This window comes from Ursus americanus, chromosome 7 (genome assembly GCF_024610735.1).
Source record: "Ursus americanus isolate L20-20 chromosome 7, mUrsAme1.1.p, whole genome shotgun sequence".
Classification (NCBI taxonomy): Eukaryota; Metazoa; Chordata; class Mammalia; order Carnivora; family Ursidae; genus Ursus; species Ursus americanus.
Genome location: NC_142133.1, coordinates 61,654,523 through 61,680,843, shown reverse-complemented (window position 1 = coordinate 61,680,843; position 26,321 = coordinate 61,654,523). Strand labels below are relative to the sequence as shown.

At 50.0% G+C, this 26,321-nt stretch overlaps 1 protein-coding gene across 1 annotated transcript in view; it reads right to left on the bottom strand.

The window, feature by feature from the left end:
- Positions 1–25,932, bottom strand: part of XDH (xanthine dehydrogenase) — a 59,282-nt gene extending 33,350 nt beyond the window's left edge. Inside the window, exons 1-12 of the mRNA XM_045809129.2 lie at positions 25,773–25,932; positions 19,133–19,190; positions 16,320–16,416; positions 15,027–15,135; positions 11,210–11,336; positions 10,219–10,280; positions 6,656–6,724; positions 6,252–6,338; positions 5,051–5,192; positions 2,568–2,660; positions 1,665–1,816; positions 567–660 (exon numbers count right to left, since the gene is read on the bottom strand). Of these exons, the coding sequence (XP_045665085.2) occupies positions 567–660; positions 1,665–1,816; positions 2,568–2,660; positions 5,051–5,192; positions 6,252–6,338; positions 6,656–6,724; positions 10,219–10,280; positions 11,210–11,336; positions 15,027–15,135; positions 16,320–16,416; positions 19,133–19,190; positions 25,773–25,814 (1,132 nt within the window). The 5' untranslated portion in view covers positions 25,815–25,932. The remainder of the gene's footprint in view (positions 1–566; positions 661–1,664; positions 1,817–2,567; positions 2,661–5,050; positions 5,193–6,251; positions 6,339–6,655; positions 6,725–10,218; positions 10,281–11,209; positions 11,337–15,026; positions 15,136–16,319; positions 16,417–19,132; positions 19,191–25,772) is intronic.
- Positions 25,933–26,321: the final 389 nt, after the last annotated feature.

Sequence of the window (26,321 nt, the reverse complement as noted above, 5' to 3'; positions counted from 1 at the left end):
TCCTCCCTGACTTCCTGTGAGTCATCGAACCTGGTCTCGGGGACCTCACACAAGGAGGATGCCCAGCAGCACACTGTTATATAGCATTTCCACTCCACAGATAGAACAGATGGGAAGAACCGGAAGAGCATGGGCAGTAGTAAAATAGACTCAAATAATTAGGAAGTGATGAATTTTAAATATTCACTACCTTTCTTTTCAATGTAATTTATTCTATTGTAAGTTTATATAACTCAACTTTTAATAGTGGCCATGTTTAACAAACACTCTAAGACGTCCTAAAACTCCCCAAAACTCCAGCAGCGAGACTGGGCACCCCCAGCTCTAGCACTCCACTAGGTAAGGATCTGCGTGATAGACCCTGCTGTGACTTCTTCATAAAGAAATGGTCCGGCTTTCCTGGCCCCCAACCGGGGTCCATCTCCCCTGCAGTTTCCAGGCATCCAAACCTTAGAACAGCTGGGTCATTGAACTTTGGGCTCTGTCTCTCCAGAAAGTGACCTATCTTGTGGGACTTCTCCCCCACATGGCCCTCTGTCCCGACTTTGGCATGATGTAGCTCTCACCTGTGGACACGATGGTCAGCTTGGCCCCGCTGGCCATGAACACAGGGTTGAGGTCAGAGATGGGGCTGGCGGTGATGATGTTCCCTCCGAGGGACTAGAATGAGCAGAGAGTGTGTGAGAGCCCAGCCCCCCCCCCCCAGGAAAACCTTGCTCTCACAGCTGGCTCCCAACCACGGGCACATGGGTGAGACCTGCTGAAGGCACGAGACCAGCATCACTCAGGCACACAGAACAACGTGCAAAACTTGGGATCTGAAATTTACTAGTCAGTAATCTGGGTCAGCTCCTTTAAATTTGCTCGATTTCACCCAAACTTTTTCTGAAAGAGCCGAGGTGGTTTATTACACAATGAAAGCAAATGTTTCCTGGAGGTAAGTCCAGCCGAGCTGGGGAACTCAACGGAGATTTCTGCGTTACTGCCTCCTTATCCACAATCAGAGATGGCAAGTGCTTGGGGTAGGGTAAGGGAATGGGAGTGGGCTGTTAGCTTTTGGGTTTTGTTCTAATTGAAAACAACAACAACAAAACAGAATGGAAGGGGTGGCTTTCTGCCCAGCACCATTAGGTGTCATGAGCCTCCAATGGCCCTGGGTGTGTGAACACCGTTAGCAAATGGGGAATTGGGACTAGTCTGAAGTTTGGTTGTGAACAGTCAATGGCTGGACCTCTCCTTCCTCTTGGGGTGGGGGTGGGGGCGGTCTACCTCTGGTTCTCCCCAAACTCTGAAAGGCAGTCCCCCTCCCAATGTGGCTTCTCCCTAACTTATCTCTCATCCACTTGCTGACAGCCTCGCCGAGTCCGGGAACAGGATGGGCACGCCAACCTCAGGGGTAAAGACTAAGTCACAAGCGCGTGCTTCCCAGAGCGACCCACAGGCCACCTTCACCAGAAGCACCTTCAGGGCTCCATCCCAGCCCTGCTGAGTCAGAATCTCTGAGAGTGGGGCCCAGGAATACACGTTTTTAACAAGCACCCCAGGAAGTTCTAAGCACTAAAGTTTGAGGCCTGCTGGGTCTTCAGACTAATCCCCTCCGCCCCCGGCCTTGTGACAAAAAGCCTCTTGCCCTGAGCCTTGAGAGCCCCTGAACAGGGACTCACCGCCACGGACTTGACCTGTATCCCAGCAAACCAGCGCAACTGCTCCAGGACACCTTTGAACACCTCTGTTTTGTAGGCAGGAAGCTTGTCAACTGCTTCATGCAGTATCTTTTCCACAGAGCTCAAGGGGCAAGAGGCTCCAAAGGAGATACCTGGAAACACAGCTCAGAATAACAGCGAATCCCTTCACAGCTCAGAAAACACATTCATACACAGCTCTTAGGACACTTTACTGGTCCCTGAGTGAGGAGGCTGAACCAGATCTCACATCCGTATATGGATGAGGAAATTAAGGCCCAGAGAAGTTAAGTGACTTGCCCAATGCCACACAGCTAGTGTAAGAGCCAGGATTCAACCACAGGTCTCTTGATCCAGCAGCCGGAATGCACTGCTCTCTAAACCAGTGGTTCTTAGATTTTTTATTTATTTATGTGACAGAGAGACAGCCAGCGAGAGAGGGAACACAGCAGGCGAGTGAGAGAGAAGAAGCAGGCTCCCAGCGGAGGAGCCCGATATGGGACTCGATCCCGTAACGCCGGGATCACGCCCTGAGCCGAAGGCAGACGCTTTAACGACTGCGCTACCCAGGCGCCCCTAAACCAGTGGTTCTTAACTCAATAAAATCAGATCTCTGAGGGTGAAGTCCTGGCTTTTCTTTTTTTTAAAGCCCCCAAGACCTCCCTGCACTGACCCCCTGCCCCACGAGTGATTCTAATGTGTAGGCAGGATTGAGAATGACCTTTGCCCCCTGCCACCCTACCATGGATGCTCAGTGGATGAAGGCCATGAAAGGGGCCCCTTTTCCCCATGCAGGGAGGCTTTCCTGGCACCCACCGTCCCACGTGAGCCATCCCCGGCACCCCAGCCCCTCCCTCCAGGGGCTCCAGGCACACCTCCCCTTACCCTCCGGTCCGTGCTCCACCGCGTTCAGCTCAGGGATCCAGGCCGGGCAGACGATCATAGGAAACAGTTTATTCTTGAACTTCATCTCAATGCCTCGAGAGAAACAAGAAACCTGAAGTTAGAGGCTCTCACGAGAGCAGGCCTCGGCACTTTTCCCGCCACTCACACAGGATCCATGATATCCTCGCTACTGCATCACACTCTGGGGGGGTCTCAGGACTAGCAGGCACAGGGGACAAGATATGGGGCTCCGTGTGGTTTCCACACTATCAGCCTGAACACCGTGTCTTTCTCTCCTTCCCAAGAAAAAACCCATCAGAATTCATGAGATGAACTTTTTTTTGGCCTTTTGACTTTTTTTATTACTCAAAAAAGCTTCATTTTTTTTCACTTAGCTTTCTGATTCTGTGCTTGTGCCTTCAACACCTTCCCAACAATTTCTGCTCTTGAATAAGGAAAGCACACTTGATCTTGTCACGAACACACTCAGCACATGTGGAACCACCATAGGCCCGGCTGATGTGATTTTTCATTTCAAATAAGATGAACCTGAATTAATGTGTGCGTGTGCGTGTGTGTGTATGTGTGTGTGTGTGTGTGTGCGTGCGTGTGCATGTGTGTGCGTGCATGCGTGTGTGCGTGTGTGCGTGTGTGGCAGGGGGCAGAGGGGACAATATGCGAAGGCACAGCATACCAAAATATGTCAGGAACCCATCGAAACACCTCACATATTTTAACTCATTACATCCTCCCAGTAGCCTTGTGAGATGCTGTGATTTTCTATTTCTGGATGAAGAAGCTGGGGCATGGGAAGGTTCTTGCTCAAATTACACAGCTAAGAACAGGCATGCTTCAGTCCGTGAGCAATGCTTAAGAGTTGGGGTATAGTAGTAATAAGAACGTGAAAGTCTAGCATTCGGACAAAAAGGAAAACTGTCTGAGAGAGAAAACATCCAATCTGCCTCTCTGGTTCCCAGCATCGGCCTTAACTCTTCCCCGTGCAGGGCTCTGCGGGGCCACACGTCTGTACCGGTTTCTGTTCTCGGCTGGTCAAGGTAGAGGGCTCTGCGAACAGACTCACCTCTGGTCATCAGACCCCATTAGCTCGGCATCTCTCCAGCCCCTCCCACAGAGCTACAGATGGGAAGGTTCAAAAAGAAGAGTCTGTGTCCTCCCCACCCTCCCATGTGCTGTTTAGAGACTCCGATGGGCGGTCCAGGCTTTGAGGAGTCTGGCCTGTTTGAATATGGGCTCCCAGGACAAAGAATGCAGGTGGAAGGCATAGATGGCCCATCTTGACAAGGTTCTCTCTATGCCCAGCTTCTCCCAGCCCCCTGCCTGGCTATCAACGCTTAGACTGTTGGGTGTGCATAGAAGGGAGAAGGGGTGAGGCAGATGGAGTGGTCTTCAGAAATTATTTCTACCTTGAAGCATATAGAATGTTTGTGGATTCATTCCCTTCTCTTAGAATCTAATTGGGTCCAGGATGTTATGTGACCCATGACAAGGAATATGTCATGGGTCAAAGGAGCTCGAAGATTCTTCCAGCCAGTCATTCTCTACTTGAACTCATGCTACCCTGGACCCCAGGGCCATGCCACACAGGGCTATCAGGGTCACATCACTGGAGGCACATTTCATAGGCCCCCCTGCCATCCCAGTAGTGTCACGTTTCTGCAGCTGGGGTCTCTGTCCCGCACCTGTGCTCACAAGGGCGGGGCCTACTCTGTCCTCTGCCAGCTTGGAATCAAGCCAGACCCTGCTCTCTGTGTCTACAGATCCAACAAGAAACCAGGGCCCAGGGGGCTCCTTCCAGAACAAGAGCCAAGAGCCTCCCACAGGACTGCCTGTGGCTGCTTGAAAGCGTGTCAAGCCCCCCACACCCGAGGTCCTTTAAGGCAGACTTGGCTATGCCACCATCCTTTCCTTGGACCCTCACTGGGCTCAGGACCCAGCAAAGTGGAAATGGGCCAAGCCAGCTCCAGAAATGGGTGGACTTCTGTCCCTTTGAGCACTGGGGAGGAGAGCAACACAACCTGAGTCTCCCTGGCCCATTTGCATATCGCAAGCCTCATGTCCCAGGTGGTAGCCCCAAGAGGGCAGGTGGCCTCATCACCCCCAGAAAAGGGGAAGGGCAAGAGAATGACATTGGTGGAACCCCTAACATCTGTCAGGCACCGGCCTAGACATGTGACCCCCATCACTCCTTCCTCTCTTAGACTGGGAGATCTGGGGAAGGAACGGTGACAGGTGATCTTGGTACCCCAGCACCCCCACAGTACCTGGCACAGAGCCAGGTGTGCTTAGGGAGAGTCAGCAAGGGTCTCCTCGGGACTGAGAACACCCCCTTGAGGAGGTACTGTCCCCCCCCATATGTGAAATGGAAGATGAGGGCAGGGGAGGAGAAGCAAGTTTTTTGAGGACACACGGCCAGCAAGGGACACATGGTCCCGGGCAGGCTGCAGGGCAGCCCCCGCTCTCACCGATCTCGGTGTTCCCCACCACCAGCTTGGCCTCGGGGTACTGGGCTTTGAGGTCCAGCAGCTCCGTCAGGGTGGAGGCCTGGATCCAGGTAACGCGCTCGCCTTCAAAACGCAGCTGCTTCTGAGGAACGTCTTTCAGCCTCTGGAAAAGGTAGTTTCTTACCACACTGCCTCCTTCCCACCCCAATTCCCTGATACACTGAAGTCTGCAATGGGATCAACTCCTCTCCCGATTTGTTGAACACTGAGTTCAGGATGAAGAGACAGTTCCGGGGAGAATGGAGGGGAATGTTCTCGTGTTGAGGCAGGAAATATGCTCAGCTCTTACACACATTCTCTCGCTTAGTCTTTAGGGGACCAGGAGGTGATGGGACCTTCACCTGCCACAAGGCCACCTGAACTGTCCTGACCAAAAGCCTGGGTTCCGAGCAGTGCCCGCCCCCCGTCACCGTCTCCTGGAGGTGCAGTAGACAAGGTGTGGGAGGGGGCAGAGGTGGCAAAGGAGGGGTGTCAGGAGAGAATGCAACAGAGGCCAGTTCTAGTGTGTGAGGGGTGATATGGGGCTGGGAGAGAAAACCCCCAGATCAAACTGACAGTTTTTTCAAGGTTGCACCATCCAGAGAAAGATATGCCGGTAGCCTGCTGCCAAGCCCTTCTTTCTGGCCCGTTGGACTCACTCGGCTGTCTTCATGTGCTCAAGACCCCCCGGAATCTGCCCTTGAGGCCTCGGAGAGAATCTTGATTCTTTCCTTGCCACAAATGTTGGAGCGAAGAAGCAGAATCGTCCCAGTGGGTGTGAGAGTGTCCTTAAAACAGAGCAGCAAGCCATGGATGGTGCCCTTCGAGCACAGCTTTGTTTCTGTGTTTGTTTGGTAAATAAATGGACTGTTTACAGAGAGGAAAATGGGTTGCTTGGGGGCTTCTACATTCGATTTAGCCAGGAGGTAGGCAGATGCTTCTGGAACACCTGTTACTCTACATGGAGGAGAGTGCCAGAGAGATCCACTCTCAGTGCTCAGAGTGACATGTGTGAGAGAAGTGTGGGTCCCTTTTGGAGTATGTGACAGAGAGACTTGACCCCTGGGTGTCAGAGGAAGGAAGGAAAACCTAAAGGACAAGGACACAAAGGTCCCAGTTGGTATGAAATAAAGCGGGTCTCCAAAGGCTCATGGCACAGAGACTGAGTTGGGCCATCACCTACCAGCAACTCCGGGGGGAAGATGGGCTCCTGGGTGGGATCCAGGGGCATGAACTCCTCCGGGTTGAATAAAGATGGTGACAGAGTGACCTGTTGGAAAAGAGAACAGTTGGGTGATACTGTATCTCCTCCTTTAAAGTGCCCTGTAGGACCTACCCGGCCCCTTGTCCAAGTGAGCTTATTTGCAGCCCCCATCCGGCTTGGTGGAGGGCCAGGAAGCTCCTGGAAGGCAGGATAAGGAGGTCTTGCCAGAGGACCCAGGGCTAACTTGCACAGTCACCACCCTCAAGGTCTGGGCATAACCATTTCCTCTTCCAGTCACACCGTCCAGAGTGTGAAGAGACTCCATTGGTTCCTTCGATCTGAGACAGGCCCCCAGGCTTCCATGGAGAGGAGGACCCACTTACTTTGGAGTCTTTCTTTTGGTTCATGCAACAGTTGGGGTTGTTTCCACTTCCTCCGCAGCACCCACCATCCTAGAGAGATGACAAATATTCACACAAAAATATTTGCAAAGAGTTTTCGCCAAAGCTAAAGACCCACGTCACTAATATCCAATGAAACCTAGCGCTGCTCCTGTCCCAGCATCAGCAGGAATGGCAGATGGCTGCTGCCCAAACCACTCACGTCTGCATGGCCGGAAGACCTCTGCTTTAACCACTTTCCCTTTCTTGGCTGATGAAAACAAAGCAACTCATGAATGAACAAATAGGATCTCTCCCGAAAGCAGCAGGAAAATGTAATTTTAAGAAAATTTCTCTAGAGGGGCACCTGGGTGGCATCCGACTTGATTTCGGCTCCGGTCATGATCTCAGGGCTGTGAGATGGAACCCGTGTTGGGCTCTGTGCTAGGTGTGGAGCCTGTTTAGGATTCTCTCTCTCTCTCTCTCTCTGCCCCTCCCAGCCCCGTTCATTCTCTCTCTCTCTCTCTCTCTTTCTCTCTCTCTCTCTCTCAGAAAAGGAAACTTCTCTATAGAAGCTAATTCCTACTTTATCAAAACTTTTCTTTATGCCCATTTTCCCCCCTCAGGGCTTCCTCCTTAGGAAACTTCTGTGAGAGGAATCCCCGCAGGTGCTCTCGGCACTCGAGAGCCTCTACTTGTGCATCAGACAAGTTCTAGGGAGCCTGGCTGGGCTCCTTGCAGGCTCCGGTCTTTGTGGGGCTCCTTCCAGGCAGGTCCAAGACCACGGCTGGCTTCAGAGAGGAGTCCAGCCAGTGTGCCAGGTGACCTCACCACTATGTCTTAGGTCCTTCTTGTCGGAAAGCTAAACACTCTAGTCCTTCCTCACTGTGACCTCGTGCTAAAGGAAGGGTACGGGTCCGATGACCCACCACCTCTGGGAAAGAACTAGCTCAGGACCTCTCAGGGTGTCAATGGCAGAGCATGGGTAGAGTTCAGGTCACTGCCTCCCAGAACTGAGGCGCTGAGGGTGGGGAAGGGCTGTGTTCACCTGGGGGATCTGTGCCAAGAAGGCAGGAGGCTTAGCCCAGGATCTGGGAGACACTCCAGAATCCTCGAGTTGTGCTGACAGGCAAAGGTGGGAGAAACTCCCGGGCACAGCTCCAAGCTCATGTCCAAGGTGGCCAGCTCCCGCAGAAGCAGGTCTGGGGCAGCCCTTCTGCCCGTGAGTCACGGGAGACACATTTCCCAAGGGATGAGTCACACCCTGACTAGTGTGCCCAGGAAAGCTCTCAAAGCGCCATGGAGGCTGAAAGGGGGGTCTTTGCGAATCTGAAAGCGCTGTCAGACTGTCATCAGGAGGGGACCTCCCGTGCCTCGGCCCCCTGCCCATGCCGCCCTGCGTGCAGACCCCAGACCCCTCCTGCGCTCACAGCCTTGCCGCTGGGTCCCAGAGCGCTCTATTTTGGACCTTCCCACCATTGCCCTGCCCTTCTCCTTTGTGTTTAGACAGAAGAAGAGAGAAACAGAGTCCCTCTAGGGTCGCTTCTCATCTTTCTTCTTGGAGATGGGTGAGGCAGGGGACTCCCCAGACCCCACCTGAAGTGAGGGAACGCATACACTCAGCCTCACTCACTCAGTCCTTGTGTGGAAGGACGTGTTTCACAGAAGTACATTTTCCAGATAAAGTGTCAGCACATTCTTCCTTAGATCTTTTTTCTTGATAATTCATGGCCACGTCCATGACCAAATTACCATGAGGTACAGTAAAGTGTCTCTGCCCTCAGTGTCCAATGAGGTTGGATAAGGCTGGTTTTGTTCCCTGGAGAGATTGCTCTTTTTCTCAGCAGGCTGGGACCACAAGGCTTGTGTTAATTTTTACAGTTCCTCCATGCCCTTCTTTGCTGCTAGACTGACATCCTCATTTCTTGCCGTGAACAGTGTGCCTCCTTCTAGCAAACCCTCCTCACTTGGCTAATGTGTGCTACGGCCTCGAGAAGGAGCTAAGCAGGTGCGTTAGAACTGTGTGGAAAGTCAGAGTGCAGAGGCTCTGAACAAGGCCTTGCAGGTCTCCAACGAGTAACGTGCATGGGCTTCTGAGAGCACCCTGTGTACCAGTCAGTCCGGAAGCTCTGTTCCGCTCCTCACTGCCTGGCAGCTGGGTCCAGGGAGGCACTGGACCATTTGGGATTTGGGAACCATTTCAGTGATAATAAAATCCAACCCTGGGAAGGAACATACCATGGACTACACTCAAAAGCCCTTCTCTTTTCAGAAAGTAGGAGGGCTGGTAAAATTGTACCTCTTTGAGAAGCCTCTACAGAAATAAATACATGGACAAGATTAACAATCCTCCCTTCTCAGGGAAGCCTGAGCAATTCACGAAGATCAAATAGTGAGTAATGGAAGAAACGTACCAGCATCATAATTTATAGTTGCCATGTATTCGATACTTAAGATGTGCCAGACACTGTTCTAAGGGCTTTACAAGAAGTACTTTCCACAAACACTGTAAGAATTGTTACAGCTATTATTATAATTTTGTGATATTATTGTAATTAGGTACATTTTGTTATAATTATAGATGTATTATTATAACATTATAATATTGTAAGTATTATAATCCCAGTTTAGAAACCAGGAACTACGCCCAAGGTCGTGCATCAGTTCAGTGAAAGGATGGGATTTGAACCCAGATCTGTAGACTCCAAGTCTGTGCTTTCAGTCATTTTCCCTTAAATCCACACCTCCTCATTCTTTGTCATCAAATGCATTCAGCAGGATGTGCTGCCTTCCCTCCCTGGAGACCCCATCCCCACGTCCATCTGGACCCCCGTGGTCATCTGGACGCAACAGTCCTTTTCATAATGTAGCAACCTTAAGTGCCCGTGAAAGGCACAGGCGTCTGTGACTCTCCCCTCAACCCAGAATCAAACTGACAAGAGACGGTTTGACTGGAGTCAGGGTCAACTTGCCCCAGTTGAAGAATCAGGTGAAATCTGGGGGGATAAGCCGAGAAGGGAGAGGCCAGCCCTCTGACCTCTCTGCCAGTTGGTGTGTGTGGCGGTGTGTGTGTAATCCGTACCTGCATGGCCGGCTTCCCCTCGGAGGTACAGAACACTGCAGGGAGGCACAACCTGTCTGGAGATCTAATTCGCAGTTTCATAAGGCCCACAGAGTGCCGGCTGCAGACAGCAGCTCGGAGAGGCACGGAGAGGCTCAGGTGCTCGGGGCTGGGTTGTCATTTCACACCAGGCCCCACACCTGGGCCACGGGAGCGCTTCAGCCCCGAATGCCTGGAGGAAGTTGGCTCTTGGACTGCATGCCTCTTCCAGGAGCCAGCCTTCCCTGGAAGGACAGTCCTCGTGCTATTGCCGCGAACGCTCCAAGTAAGAATGGCAGAGGCCCGTGCCCGCGCCAGGCATCTGCAGCGGGACAACCCGCCAGCTGGCCATCCAGCCTGTCTTTCTCCTCTTTCTTCCAGAACCCCTCGGCATCCCTCCCAAGTGTGGTTCCTGAGACGGCTGCTTTAGGAACAGGGCCGCAGCCGTCCTGGGGCCCCCACTTACCCTGGCGAAGGTCCGGAAGCCCTGGAGGATGGGTCTGTAGCCCGTGCAGCGGCACAGGTTTCCTGTGGGCAGAGGAAGAAAGCTGCATTGTAAGCGCAGGCCCCAGGGCAGGGGTGGGGGGAAGGGAGGGTTGTGACTTTGCTCCTGGCTCAGTGAGATGCTTGGTTTACTTATTCTGTTTTCTCTGCCTGGAACACCCCGTCCTCTTCCTTGTATTCCTGACTTCAAAACATCTATCACTTCTTCCAGGAAGCCTTCCTAGACTGCCCAGACTGAATCAGGTGCCTCTTCTGATGCCTGATCATAGCCTTATCAGTGAGCTCATCAAACTACACTATAAACTCTCTTCCCAATCAGAGTGTAAACTCCTTGAGGGTAGAGACTGTCTTTCATCCCCTGGGGCATCCCTGTGTCCCTTATACCTTGTAGAGTGCCTAACATGATAGGACTCAATACGACTAATTGAATAAATGATGAAATGGTGAATGGATGGGGATTCTGTTTAATCCAGAGGAACAGACATCTCGTCCAGGCTCCCGGGCCCATTCACAGAAGGCAGAGTGGGAAGCCCATTCCTGCCCAAGGCTCAGAATCACGGCCACCCTCCTCATTATGCGGCCTTTGCAGAGTCCTGCTCTCGTACAAGCTGAGGAGAAAGGAAGCCATGAGACTAGCCTCTGTGGACTTTCCCAAATGATCTCCTCCTGCACCAGCCCCCCAGTGCCACCTCATCCCAGCGCAGGAGGACACCTCAGGAAGATGAACACTAAGGCAGGAGGCCCCGGAGATCTGCAACCCCCACGAGGGTTCTTCAAACCAAAAGAGGGCTCAACTCCAGCAGCCCCGAGCCACCATGTTGGGGTAGCCTGAGCCTTTCCTCCAGAAGGCAGTGCCTCGACCTCCCAGGCCCTTCCTGGCTTCCAGGCCCTGCCCTAACTTCCACAAACCTCCTTTGCTATTCCCCCTCCTAGGCGGTGCCTCGAGGCCCTACCTTGGAAGGCATTCTCGATCTCCTCAACGGTGGGGTCAGGCTGGTTCCGAAGCAGTGTGTACATGCTCATGACGATGCCGGGGGTGCAGAACCCGCACTGCGAGCCGTGGCTTTTGGAGATTCTCTCCTAAGAGGGAGAGACGACGTAGACCCACATGTTGGCAGAACCTCGCTCGGGCTCTCTAGATGAGCCCGCCGAAGCCCGTCCATGTCGACAGGCCGGGCTGGGGAGCCGTTCCTGCGCAAAGTCAGTCCTAGTGCCAACGGCAGCCTTGACCAGGTCCCCAAGCTTCTCTGCAGCCACAGGTTCCTCACCTGTATGATGACGATCACCCTAGTACTTATCTCTGGGGCTGTGGTGAGGATTTAATGGGATAATTCACGTTAAACTCTCAACATTATTATACCTGGCACATAGCAGGTGGTCAACCAATGTTGGTTATTCATAGGAAAGTCTCTTCTAAGAACAGTGACCAGTAGAACCAGAAGGGCTTCTCACCCTCCATTCTCTGCACTGAAGACAGGAGGAAGCGGGCCCAGAGATTGAAGAGGTTTAGCCAAGAACACACATAGTGAATGGAAGAGCGGTCTCATGTTCTTTTTGTTGTTGTTGTTGTTGATTTCTTTTAATAATAATAATAATAATGTTTTATTATATTATGTTAGTCACCATACAGTACATCCCCGGTTTCCGATGTAAAGTTCCATGATTCATTACTTGCGTATAACACTCAGGGCACCATGCAATACGTGCCCTCCTTAATACCCATCACCGGTTTATCCTATTCCCACCCCCCCACCCCGCGAAGCCCTCAGTTTGTTTCCCAGAGTCCATAGTCTCTCATGGTTCATTCTCCCTTCCGTTTAACTCCCCTTCCTTCTTCCCTTTCTTCCCCTACCGATCTTCCTACTTCTTATGTTCCATAAATGAGTGAAACGATATAATTGTCTTTCTCTGCTTGACTTATTTCACTTAGCATAATCTCCTCCAGTCCCGTCCATGTTGCTACAAATGTTGGGTAATCATTCTTTCTGATGGCTGAGTAATATTCCATTGTATATATGGATCACATCTTCTTTATCCAGTCATCTGCTAAAGGGCATCTCCTGTTCTTTTGATACACACTAGCCTGCAATCCAGCGCAACCAGCATTTATTAAGAACCAAATGAACACATTTTTCTTTCCAAACTAGAATATCATGACAATCTTAAATAACAGCAATGCTTGGAATCCATGGGGACATAAAAATTTGGAAATGTGCCATATAGAATTTGTTATATGCATTGAATGTCACAGAATTGTCATTCAAACTCTGCAAGACTTTTAGTAGGAGATTCTCCATGTCCACATTATTATTATTACTATTGTTATTATTATTTTGTGTCTTGGGAGTCTCTCTTGGTACATAAGTAAAATCGCTAAATGCCTAGCATATATGTTCATCCGTTTTATTAATATTTACTGAGAACTTACTCCGTGCCAGGCATGGTAAGGGTACTGGAGACAGAGTAATGAAGAACAGACGAGAGCACCAGTCTCGGGAAGTTAGTAGAGGAAATACTGACAAAAGAAACAGGAAAATTCCAGGTAGAGGTCAATGCTATGTAGAGATTGAGTAGAGGCTGACGGGACCCAGAGGGACCAGTGGCCACTTGGGAGTGCTCTGAAACAGCCACTCTGAAGAGGTGAGTTTTAAGTTGAATTTAATAACATGACTTGGATCAGGTAAGAATGTATTTGATCTAATTATGCTTGTTAAGGATCACTCTGGGGGAGCCTGGGTGGCTGAGTGGGTTAAGCGTCCAACCCTTGAGTTTGACTCAGGTCATGATCTCAGGGTTATGAGACTGAGTCCCATGTTCGGCTCTGCGCTGAGCATGGAGCCTACCTAAGATTCTCTCTCTCCCTCTCCCTCTGCCCCTGCCCTGTTCTCTCTCCCTCTCCCTCTGCCCTTGCCTTGCTCTCTCTCTTTCTCTCTTAAGAAAAAAAAAAAAAAAAAAGAAGAATTACTCTAGCTGTGGGTAGGGAATGAATAGATTACAAGGGACAAGAATAGAAATGGTGACCAGGACACAGTGGTCCAGGCAAGAGGGAATGGTGGCTCAGACCAAGCAGTAACAGGGGAAAGAAAATGAAGGCTTCCTCGTAGGGTTTGGAAGTAAAGTTGACACCACTCCTGGATGGATTGGGTGTGGTGATCCAGAGAAAGAATCAAAGGTGACTCCTAGGTTTTTATCTTGAGCAATTGAGCGGATGCTTTGCCATTGACTCAGATGGAGGAAGACTGGGGGAGAAAGACAGGGCAAAAGGAGGGTTTGTGAAGTTTGAGAGGAGACATCCATATAGTGATGTCAAGAGGCAGTTGGAAATACGAATCTAACCTCTGAGGAGAGGTCAAAGCCGAAGATATAAATGCGAATGCCGTTCACCGTAGATGGTACTGAACTCGCCGTGGGGGGGCAGGGGAGCAGGAGAGGGGGAAGGGGCCCAGCCCGAGCTGGGGGGCGGGAGGGGCTGCAATAATTAGGAACTCAGGAGGCCTAGAGCCAGCACCCGGCACCAGCCTGGAGATGGGAGGAACAAGAGCGAAGCATAGTGTCCTAGGAACCACAAGAAAAAAACCCCAGTAGACAAGGAGAAGTGGAATGTGGCTCTCCGACTTACTAGGGGCCAAGATGAGTGCATAGGGAGCATGAGTCTGTACCATTGGAAAGGGAGGGGTTAGTGGATTATTCAGATGCCTCCAGGTGTTTACACTGCTCTTTCATCTGCTTGTTTCAAATTACAAGCCCGAATTAACCCTTCACATCTCCTGCAGGTTGGACAAGTTTTTTATAATTTGTCCTTTTGCTGCCTTAGAAATGAAGCCGTAGAACTGATGTGTTACATGCTGTGACCTCATGTGACTCATTCAACTCACCCCTCCACTCCCCTCCCTGAGAGTACAACCCGCTCACTCAGCAGGACGCCCTGGCCCGGCACCCACATAAGGGGCCCAAGGAAGGCAGGATCTGAGCAACAGGCTTCCTCAAGTGGCCAACGAGCATGCCTCTGGCACCTTCTGTGACTGTAATGTCTGGAAGACCTCCCTGCCTCAGTTTCCCCATACAAAAAGCATTGGGAACAATGGCCTTTGCCCTCACGTGTTGCCACGCTGCCTAAGAGTATCCTGATTCTCTCCACAAAACTTCCCAGATTACTCTCCAGTCTTGGTTCCTAATTTCAATCCACTGCCGGGCAGCCTGATACCATCAGAAAAAAAGCCTTGGTCAGACACTCAGACGCCTCTACTCTCTTATTAAACCCTTACTAACCTTCATGTTAAGGAGGATGGAGGCCTCACTATTACCCGCAGGTGGCGCTCGAGACGAGCAATGGGATCACCATTCCAGGGAGCAGGGACGAGGTGGGCTTTTTAATCAAGGGCACGGAGCATTTGGAATCTTGAACCTGAGACTTCGGGGGTTTCCTAAGCACACTTGGAGGTGGGGGGCTGGGTGAGGTTGTGCCTTGCCCTCCTCCCTCCAATTCTGGCATAGCCAGACAGCCCTGGCCCCCATATCTGGCGGACCTCGTGGTTCCCTCAAGGTCCTGCAATGTCACACCCACCGCAGCTGCAGGAGGGAGCTTTAGGCTTGGGGCCTTATCTTTCCGCCTCACAACATCCCCCCCACACCACCCCCCCACCTCGCCAGGAGAGGTGGAAGTGAGGGAGGTGGCTGGACCACGGTGCCTCCTGCCCAGGCAGTGACACTCAGCCTCACACCCCAAACAAGTCTGCAGCCCTGGCATGAGCCTCCCTTGCCTCCAGTTACCTGCACAGGATGCAGTCGCGACTTGGTGCTTCCTATTCCTTCCACTGTCGTCACGGCAACATGATGCAAAGAGCAGATGGGGGCCAGGCAGGCATTGGCAGAAAAGTGGCTAGAGCCCCAGATTAAGGTCATTCCATTGTCCACTCCGGCCATCGGAGACTTTGAGGTGCTTTCTCATGACCCCTCACTCTACGTTACATTCTGGGCTTTTCCATGGTTGTCCTTGCCTCTCTACCCAGGACTCTTGGCTAGCAACAAAGGAAGCTCCCCCCACCCCAGTGAGACATGAGCCCCTGTAGAGTCCTGTGGAGCACTGGCCCCCAAGCTGGAACATGGGGCCAGGGTCACCCTCAGCCACCTCATACTCAGTCCCACCCTGGAGGCTGAATCAAGAGGAAATTTCTGGAAGGTTCCAGGTCCAGTTCTTGCTCCTTTCTCTGGAGGGCCCTTCCTTAGCCTCTTCAATTTCAGAACCTCCAGTCACTTTTGCTCCCTTGCTCTCACCCCCTTGTCTCCAATCCTCTGTGGGAGGAGAAAGGGAGGGGCGAGGGAGGGGCGACCCCCAGGAAACATGAGACACCAGCCCCTTAAACAGAGTTTCCTTATGTCCATTCTTCTATTCACCATTCTATACAAGCAACATCATTTCTGAGGGCCAATCACATGTCAGGCACTCTGCTGAGGGCTGAGGAAATAAAGGTAAGATATTCTTCAATAGTCCGAGGTCAACCCAGGAAAATGTGTGAAGCCAGTGTGAAGATGTAATTTAAACAGTTTATGGTGGATGTTTCGGGAGGGCTGAGCACAGAGTACTGTGGGACCAGCACAGACATGGAGTACCTAACCCAATCTTGGGAGGTCAAGGAAGGCTTCCCGAAGGAGGTGACATTTTGCCCAGTCCTAAAGAGCTAGCAAGAGTTATCCAGGTGGAGAAGTCCTAGAAGAAAGGACATTCAAGACCTGGGCAACAGCTTATGCAAAGACCAGGAAATGAGTAGGCAGAGAGTGTCAGTAGTCCACAATTGTCCCCATAAGGATGGAGTGCTGGGCCCACGGAGAGAGACACCTGGAGAGGAAAGATGGGGCACGCCGTGAGGAGCTCCAAGTGCTAAGCACAGAGATTGGACTTTATCCCAAAGGCAGTGGAGACTGACTGAAGGATTTCATGGGATTGGAAATGAGTCTGGATCTTAGAAAGGTCACACGTGCATACATACACATACACACACACTTGCAACCTGACCCCTGCATCACAGTCCTTGCATGGACAATCAGCCAGTGGGCAAAGGATACACGATCTTGTTCTGGAAACGGTCATACTTGGAAAGCATCACGGTGCAAGCCCCACAGCCCCCTTCTCCACAGCCCAGCTTGGTCCCGCTCAGTCTCACTGGATGGTCGAGGGTTAAGGAACATGAATTCACACAAGAGTCTTTGCTAGGCTGCTGAGAAGTGCATGGGCAGAACTGTAAGGATAGAGCCACCCATTGCCACACACAGGCTCGAGCCCCTCAACCCGGGGAGGCAGCAGCCCCACACAGCCTCCTCATCCAGAAAGCCTACCCTGCACCCCAGAAGGCAGAGAATGGGACCATCTCCCCTGCAGCTATGAGGAAAAGCATCAGGGTCCCATCAGACAGCCAGCAAGTGTTCTCCAGGACTGGAGTCCTACTGCTCTCCAACCCTGGAGATGTTTCTTGGCATCGGGGTCTTCCTGGCGTGGTCCGAGAGGCTCCCAACCCTGTGGTCTCACCAGGCAGGTGAACCAGGCACTGCAAAGGCTGAGCACGTGGAGCAGACCTCACGTCACCCCAGCCCGAAGCCACTTGAGCCAGACAGAGACATTGATCTGTTCTAGGACCTACTGAGTTCCGACTTGTCACCTTGGACCTTTTGGGTTGATGAAGTCCAGAAACCAAAATTAGGGTTGGACGAGGGGCTTTTGAACACCCCCGACCCATAGGATATGTGACCAGAAATGAGAATGAAGATAATCTTTGAGGTCGGGGGCTGGGATTGGAGCCATCTCTTACATGTACTTGCAGAAATAGTCTGATAACGTTGAATCTGTTCACGTGCCTAAGTACTAGGCTATTCTAGAGAGCACTGCCTGAGACAGCAGCCCTGCTCTGTCCCTGAGACACACGGGCTCCAAGCTATCCAGCTCTCTACCAAAGATGGAGGTCATTATCGCAGGTCGCTTCCCTCGTTTGCAAGATGAGATGAAAATTCATCACAAATTCTAGATGGCCATTAATGGTTTGATTATTCAGTCATTTCAGGAATATTTACTTATTACCTTTAACATGCTGGACATTAGTCTCTTTAAACAATGACACAGCACCTTATACTTGAAAAATACTTACACCCATTGGACCCATTTGATCTTCACAATAATTTAGTGAGCGGGTGGGGCAGGAGCTCCTATTTCCCCACCGAGTAAAACAAAACAAAGCAAACTGAGGCCCAGGAGGTAAGGTGAGCCCAGCAAGGCCACACAGTCACTCAGGTCTCCTTGTATGAGGGCCCAGACACAATCATCTGACTTCAGATTTGGGGGCTCCTCCCTCGCCATGTGGCTCCCTCTTCTAAAACACGTCTGGGATGAGCTGCCTATATCCTAAGTTATTCCTCTGACTCATCAGAATATCTGCACCTAGCAGTAGTTCAGATGACTTAGTAGCCCAAAGTCTAGCAAAATCTTCTAGCCCGGGGATTTTTTCAGAAGCCAGTATGGAAGTCAAGCCTGGGGTTTTTCCTCTTTCCCAGAACTCTCAGAAATGAACTCACCACAGTCAGCAAAAAGCCACCTGACCTTCATTTCTGTGAAAACTTTCAGTTTCAGGTTTCATTTGAGATTTGACCTTTAAACTAGCAGTTGCTATGATCAGGAGTCTCAGAAGGCTTCTGGGCCTTCAAGCCTTCATCAGAAAACTGACACTGGTGTCCATCATCTGTGAGAATGTGCCTCTCTTCTCAGACCGCCAGGTAGAGCGGCCAGCAGTGGACTTCTGTGCGGTCTCCTGATCCTACTGAGCGATTCCCCCTCTGCAAAAGAGCCACCGGGTTCAGGGGCCCTGAAACTCCAGGCTTGCCCTCTCTCGATGGAGAATCCAGGACAAAGTACACCGGAGCCAGATATCATCTGGAAAGAGCTGAGCGAGCCAGAGGGAAGGCCGTGGACTTTAGGCTTGCTTCTGTGGGTACTGAAACAACACTCTGTTGTCCTCAAATAGGGTGCCTGAATGAGCCACTGGACATCCCTGATGCTGGGAGTGAGAGGGATGGGTTAACAGAGGTCAGGCTAAACATCATCCCAATGACCAGCCCTGAAGAGTGTCCAGTGTGACTGGAAGGTTAAGAGCATAGCTCTAGGCTTTTGTCTGGGCTCTGCCAGCATTGGCCCAGAATCTAAAGCAAGAAGCAGGTCCCTTCTCATGTGCCAACTTCACTTCCTCCTCTGTCAAAGGAATTGCTATAGGGATCAGTGAGATCCACCATGAAAATCAACTTGAACTTCACCGACCTACAGTAAGTGCTCAGGAGTCCCCTGTCCCTTGCCTCTCAGTGCCTGCCATCTCCACAACTGATGGCACCTTTACACACTTCCCCACTCAGTCATCCTTTCCCAACAAACACGCCTTCCTCTGACATTCCTTCCACCTTCACAGAACTGGAAAGATTCCCTAGCAAGCCCTTTACGGATCAGCAAAGATCTCCTGAGGAAGGCCCACTCCTCCTGAGGGGAATGGCCACAGAGTTCCCCAGGGCTAATGAGGGCCTTTCACAGTTATTCATTTTACAGGCCCAGGATTAAACCTTGGCATCACTAGAGTCTTACCGGGAAGAGATCTTAAGAAACATCAAAAATAATCCTCTCATTCGACAGTCGATGAATTTCTACCTGGAGAGCTGAAAAGACTTCCCCGGGGTCACCCAGCTGCTGAGTGACAGAGCCACAACTGAGACGCAGGGGTCTGGAGCCCTACTCCAGGGCTCTGTCTCCCACTCTTCACGGCCTCTCACAGTCACTAGAAAATGACATAACCCTAGAGAATGAGTCCCCACTGCCCCCCTCCCCCAGCCCCACTCCAAAGTCAGGATACATTTTCTTCTCAGGTAGGCCAAAAGGGTTGTTTCTGGATCTGCATTTTTCTCCACCACCTGTAAGAACAAAAACAAAAGAAAAATGTATCCTAGGTATACTCAGCCATTGTCTCACCCAAGAATTTGTGGAGTTAATAGGGATACGCTCAATGTATCATGAAAATGAAGGTCTTTTTTCCTGACAATTCCAGAAGAATGAACATATTAACTACAAGCCAAACTGTGTGCGTGTTGCTATTCCCCAGTTCTAACCTTCGGCATTAGTGCTGTGCTCTGGACCCACCCCAGAGGGCTCAGGTGTTACACCCGGCACAATGAGCTGACCCAGGCAGAGCCCCCTTCAAGTCAAACATGTCATCTCGGAGCACCTGGATGGCTCAGTCATTTAAGTGGCTGCCTTCGGCTCGGGTCATGATCCCAGCGTCCTGGGATCAAGTCCCACATCAGGCTCTCTGCTCAGTGGGGAGCCCGCTTCTCCCTCTGCCTCTGCCTGATGTTCTGTCTACTTGTGCTCTCTCTGTCTGTCAAATAAATAAATAAAATTTAAAAAGAAAGAAAAAACATGTCATCTCATTTCCAGCTGCTGGATCACCCCAGGAATAGCTAAAAATGGCAGCATGCAGCTCTCTGGCTGTGCCCCCAGCACGCACATTCTCAGGGACTATAGGGCCGGTCTGTCGGTCCGTGCTCAACACGCAGTATTGCACTATCAGAGCCAACAACATAACATATGTCAGACATAGAGGAGAAATCTCAACCCAAAAGTCCACAAATGGTTTATTCAATAAGATGGAAAGGTTGTCTACAAAATGAGTTTCCGATGCAAAGAATCAAAGGAAATCCACAAAAACCTGTATCACTACTCATACTCATCATACCTTATGAAGGGTCATAGGGTTTGGGTGACTGGGATGGTCAAGGAGAGAGAATACGTGACAAGAGTTTCCTTAGAGAGAACAGCACTATGAGTCTTCCATCTTCCTAAGGTTGAGGGGAGGAGGTACTTGTCTCACACCTCAAACTTCGTGAGGGGGCTTCCCTAGCCCTACAGGTGAAGCTAACATACAGCCTTTGTAGGACAGGGGATATGGTGGTCTGGCATATCTAAAAGCTAGAGATGGGCTTACCAGACAAGCCGAAGAAGAAATGGCGGTGTTGGGATTGGTGTGCACTCCCAGAGTCTGGGAAGGACAGAGGATGTGACGTGTTGGCTGTGCACCTGGTATAGACCATGCAAGAGAGAGAGAGCTGGTGCGGAGGTGTTTAAATCATCCCCCAAACACTGACTACGTAACGTTTGGGATCTCCAACAGGGTCCATGTGGAGTGGACCTCCCAGAACTGGAGGCTGAGGAAGAGCAGTTGGCCAGGGAAAAGAACATCCCCCGTGTCATGAGACTTGCAACTGAATGTTCCAGTGGTGGGAAGCCATCTTCCACCAGCACTCATTAAATGAGAACTTTCTTGCTAACCTCCCCCCTTTAACCTGAATTGAGGCTGTGTATGGAAACTTAGAAATGACCATAGGGTTTTTTATTGATTAAGAGCAATCCAGAAAGTCATAAAACTGCCAGAATTTGCCTCCCGAAAAAAAGTTTGAAGGAAAGTGGAAAATCCAATTAGTTTCCTTTCATGATTACACCCCACAAATCTGGTTTGTTCAAAGTCCTGGTTACAAAGTTCACACAGGAAGCTATTTCTTTTCTCTTAGAGAAATCATAAATGCACAAATAAAGATCCCTATCACTTTTCTTGGAAATGGCAGGAAGAGCCTCTTGGCTTACTACCTTCTCCCCAAGCTGTTGCTTCCTCGTGTCTTCCAGCTTGGCTCTCATCACATCAGTCCCCTGCTCTGTGCCTTCCATGACTTCCCAGATATGCCAGGTAACATCCAAGTTCCCTAGGCTGTCTTCCAAGGCCCTTTTCCGTACATCCCCAATCTTCATTTTCAGCCTTTTCCCCTCCTACTTCCCTGCAAACCTGGTCCTCACACTCGAGAAAATACAATGTATACCTCTGACTCTGTGGCTTTGACCATTCCACTCCTCTTCCACCTACATCTTGACTTAGAAGACCCCAAATTCTTCCCTGGAAAAGGCTTTTTATATCACCCCAGCCATGAGTGGTCCAACCTTCCCTGCATTCCTACAGAGAATGGCTGTGCCATCTCACAGCATGGCTGCAGGGTTGGCCCTGGCAAACGCCATGGAACCCTCTCTGAACAGGATGCCAATGGGTATTCCAAAGGACAAACACTTTATGGGGATATGAGCTTAGGAAATGCTAGGTTCAGCAGATTGTTCTGATAAGATTTAAGCATCAAAACAAATAATAGCTCTAGTGGATTATAATCCATTAAATAAGATTAAAAATTAGGAGTTCAAAGTGATACCTAATAAACAAACAAATTGGAGAGGAGGGTAAGTTCTTCCCGACAGAGGAATGCCAACTAATCAGTATGGTTAGCCATCTTGCAATCAGCACAGTAACTGATCCAGTCTGGAATCATCAATGGGTGCTAAAACTAGTGGCTGAAATTTTGATGATCAAGATACTCACATAGACTCAAAGTATCTTCAGACAGATTATTTACTAACTATAAAGGGTAAAAAAGTTATCTTACAGTAGAGAAAACTGATGGATACCACCTTAACCAAGTGGTCAAAGGTCACATTCCAAATAATGGGGGAAACTGACATCCGTGCCTCCCAATGTAATGCACCGAGAAATACTTACCACTTCTCTGGCATTTCTGCCCAAAATGTAAACCCTGAATCTAATTATAAGAAAGCATGACACAAACTCAAAATGAGAGATGTTCTAAGAAAGAATGGGCTATTCTCTTCATAAACATCAATGTCACAAAAGACAAGGAAAGGTAAACAGCCGTTCCAGCTTAAAGGAAACTTAAGAGACATGGCACCTGACTGTGTAGTATGACCCTGGGTCCTGGGTTTGGGGGAAAAGTTATAAATGACACTGTTGGTGAAATTGGAATATGTTGCAGAAGGGCTATAGAGTAGATAATAGTATTACATCAACGCTGGAGTTCCAGATTTTTATAGAGACTGGTTCTATAAGAATATTCTTACTCTTGATTTAAGGGGTAAAATGGCATGATATAGGAAATTGCCCTCAAATGGTTCAGAAAGAAAATTTTATACTTTATGTATTTATTTCTATTAATTATATACATAAATAAATATGTAAAATTATTTAGGTACTTAAATACGTCTATGTATCTATCTATATCTATAAACGTATCCATATATATCTAATGCATGTGTGTATCACATAAACACCTATTCGTGTGTGTGCGTGTGTGCGTGCGTGTGTGTGTGTGTGTGTGTACAGGGGAGAGAGAATGAAGGAGATCATAATAAAGCAAATGTGGCAAAATGTGAACAGCTGGTGAATGTGAATACTCTATTGAGTATTTCTTTGTATTCTTCATGCAACTTTTTTGTACATTTAAAATAATTTCAGGGGTGCCTGGGTGGCACAGCGGTTAAGCGTCTGCCTTCGGCTCAGGGCGTGATCCTGGCATTATGGGATCGAGCCCCACATCAGGCTTCTCCGCTAGGAGCCTGCTTCTTCCTCTCCCACTCTCCCTGCTTGTGTTCCCTCTCTCGCTGGCTGTCTCTATCAAATAAATAAATAAAATCTTTAAAAAATAAAAAATAAAAAAAATCAATAATTTCAAAATGAAAAAAAATGTGTAAAAAATAAATCTCTTCAGTAGAGAATTTCTAAGGGCTTTTAATACTCATGCATTCCTTCTGTTCTCATTAATGGGGCACCTGCTAGGTGCCAACGCTGTGCTAAGTGGTTTAAGAATATCTGAAAAGAAGGGGTGCCTGGGTGGCTCAGTGGGTTAAGACTCGTGATTTCAGCTCAGGTCATGTTCTCATGGGTTGTGGGATGGAGCCCCGTGTCCAGCTCCACACTCAGAGGGGAATCTGCTTGAGATTCTCTCCCTCTGCCCCTCCCCCCACTCTCATGTGTGCGCATTCTTGCTCTCTCTCTCAAATAAATAAATCTTAAAAAAGAATATCTGAAAAGAGCATTTCATGGGAATAGTTTTTGTAAAATACATTTTGTAAGACAGTACTTTGACTAATTATAATCCATCTCCTTAACTGTTCTGTAAGGTCCCGAGGCACAGACGCCCGGCCTCTTCTTGGAGATCATATTCACCCAGTGCCTACATACCTCACAGGCACAGGCCTGGGGGGAGCTCGTAAGTGTGAGGGAAGGAGTCAAACCCACGGCGAGGCTCTCTGTAGCTGCCACCTGCTTCTGTGGGGATCACTCCTGCACACCTGTAGCAGGGCTCTGCATGCCAAGTCTGCCACACTCCTCCGTGCACCGCAATCTCCACGAAACAGAGAGCGACTGCTCAGAAACTCTAGAATCCCATGCACCAAAACGACTGTCACTACAATAACACCAAAATCCTGCGCGGCTCTTTCTTTCCCTCCAAGTCTGATGCTAGAACAGAAGACATGGAAACGATGGTCCTCAAGGCCCATCACCACCACAGAAGGCCCCAGAGGCATTTGATCGTTGACATCCTACACCCTTTCCAGGACCCCAGTCGGTGGAGACAGAGTCCTGGACAGCCTGAAACAGGGAGAAGAAGAGGCTTACATTTAAGAGTGAGTCACCCATTCCAACAGCTTCTTTGGTAACTTCTCTGCACAATATCCAGTAACGAAAGATCTAGATCCAGAAAGATCTTAGAAATAGAAATGGGAACACACTTACTCACAGCCGCCTTGATCTGACTGGGAATTCCTGCTTGGTCTTGTTGGCAAAGCACTGCTTTCACCTCATCACTCCTTAGACTGTCGCTCCACCTTTCCAGCAGTTTCTCAAGAGGCCACAGGCTTATAAATTACAAACACGACTATGCATCACAGAAACTGACAACAGTGGAAGTTTCCAGAGATAATAGGGTTTGATAATGACGGTACCATCTAAAAATGTTAAATTGCCTTCCTAAAGTGGATTTAAGACACAGGGGCAAACGAGTTCACCAAGCCAGATTTACCTTGAAACGTCCCTTTTCGTGTCTGGCGCATCACAGCACACCATCCCTAAAGAAGAGCAGAACCTTGTCCTGTCACACAGGAATTGATGGCATGATAAATAAAAGATTCTTAGAGCAAGATGTGGCCTTGGGAGTCATTGAATCCAGCTGCTCACTCAACGTAAAAACTGCTTAGAAAAATTCCACCGAAGATGCTTTGTGTAAGTAACACTTCGAGAAAGTCAATTCAACTGTTTCTTGAATCTCTCCAAGGCAATCTAAATGCAACAACGTTGTTGGAAATGTTGGTTGCAAAAGTTTCACAACCATCAACAGGGAGGCTGCACCCTACCTCTTGGCTTGCTGACAGATGCCAATCCTGAAAAGAAATTGGCATGGAGAGACACACGGAACCTGGAAGAACGTGGCTGACCTCACCCTCAGTGCCTCCCACTGGCACCCCTCACACTGAATCCAACGGTCTTCAGAGCACTGATGTCGCCATGGCTCGCGGAATTCCCTTGCTAGTCACGCAGACATGTTCTGACCATTTAAGCACCAGATGGCCCACGAAGCGCATTTTAGCTCTTGAAAATTAAATGTCGCCCAATTTCTCAACTCAAAAATGCCAATAGAGCAAAACAAATAAAACTACCCTTCTTTGAGGGCTCCTTAGGCACAGTCATCGCTCACACTGTCCACATGGCCATTTACAAGGTACAACTATGGCTATCCTTTTACTGTCCCTTTCATTCCTGACTGGGGAGCCGGAGCCGACTGGAGCACCTCAGCCGTGGTGTACGGAGGGGGACGGGGACAGTGCAAAGTGCTTGCACCGTCCCTCCCTGCACCTGCAGTGAAATCTGCAAAGATTCACACCCTTGCAGGGCCTGGAGGACGGGTACCCCGTCTGAAGTCCCCCTCTGCTCCACCCACTTCCCCACCCCCATGTCCCTGTGCACCAATAAAGTTCATCCAAGTGGGCAATTTTTATCAAAGTGAGAGACTTGAAATATTTATATGCAGTACTAAGTGAGGGGAGGGAGAGAAAAATGCCCCTTATGGGGGAAAAAAAAATTGTGGCTTGCCACAAGATGTTGGTAAATGTCCTCATACAAGTTAACTGTCACATTAACCATGAAATACCAGAATCAAACGCTATGCCTAACTTATACCTTGGTATTAGCAAGAAAACCAGTTCCTGTTCCTTCTCTCAGCAAAGAGAACAACAAAAGCCGGAGGACATATTGGATTAAACACAGAGACAGAGGTGTGGCGGGTGGCCGCCAGCCTCGCCAAGGACCCTGTGCCCCTTTCTCAGCTTTGGGCCACTGTCTCTGCTGCTGCAGACTGGGTGGGGACCCAGGTCTCCCTTCTCATTTGCCTCCCCTGCACTCCTCTGCCCCTTGGGCATCTTGCCTCCGTTCCAGCTCTGAGAAGGTTTTCTTTCCCCAGTGTTACCCATGCAGCAACACTTTGGAGGGAGAGAGAGGACGAGAGGGGGAACGAGTGAGAGAGGAGACGAAAGAGAAAGAATAGAACCAGCCTCTTCCAAAGGACAGACACCCGCCCCGGGGGAGCAGAGAAGTCCGACCAGCTCCTTCTTACCTTCTTGCCATTCACAAAGAAGACCAACTCATCTGCTGTCATTGTTACCGGTTGGGTCCCTGACCTCCAGGTGCCTCACTCCCAAAAGGCACTGATGTGTATCGCAGCTGAGCAGCTTGAAAAAATACGCCTCCCCAAAAAACGAAACTTGGCCAGCCAATAGGAAAAAAGCCGCCCAGAGCTCCAGGGCACAGGGAGTTCTTGGCAAAGGCACCAGTTTACATAACCGAGGAAAACGCAATCTTAGTCAGGAAACCACACCCCCAGCAGCTGTGTCAAAGAGCACAGAGGAAGGCACAGGCAGAGAGCAGCCCGGGGAGGCCCTGTGGCCAGGTGACCTGCGGTCTGAAGCACCACCGTCCTGGAACCTGCTTCTTTGCCCCCGGCTGCAGGCAGAGAAGGAGGAAGGGCCGAGGTCAGAGACGCTGCGTAGAAATGATTCACACCTTCCCCCTCGACACTTATTTCACCATTCAGGTTTCCGGAAGCCCCGACTCAGCTCACACAGAGGACTCATTCTCACACAGCCCAGAGGAACACAGAGGTCAG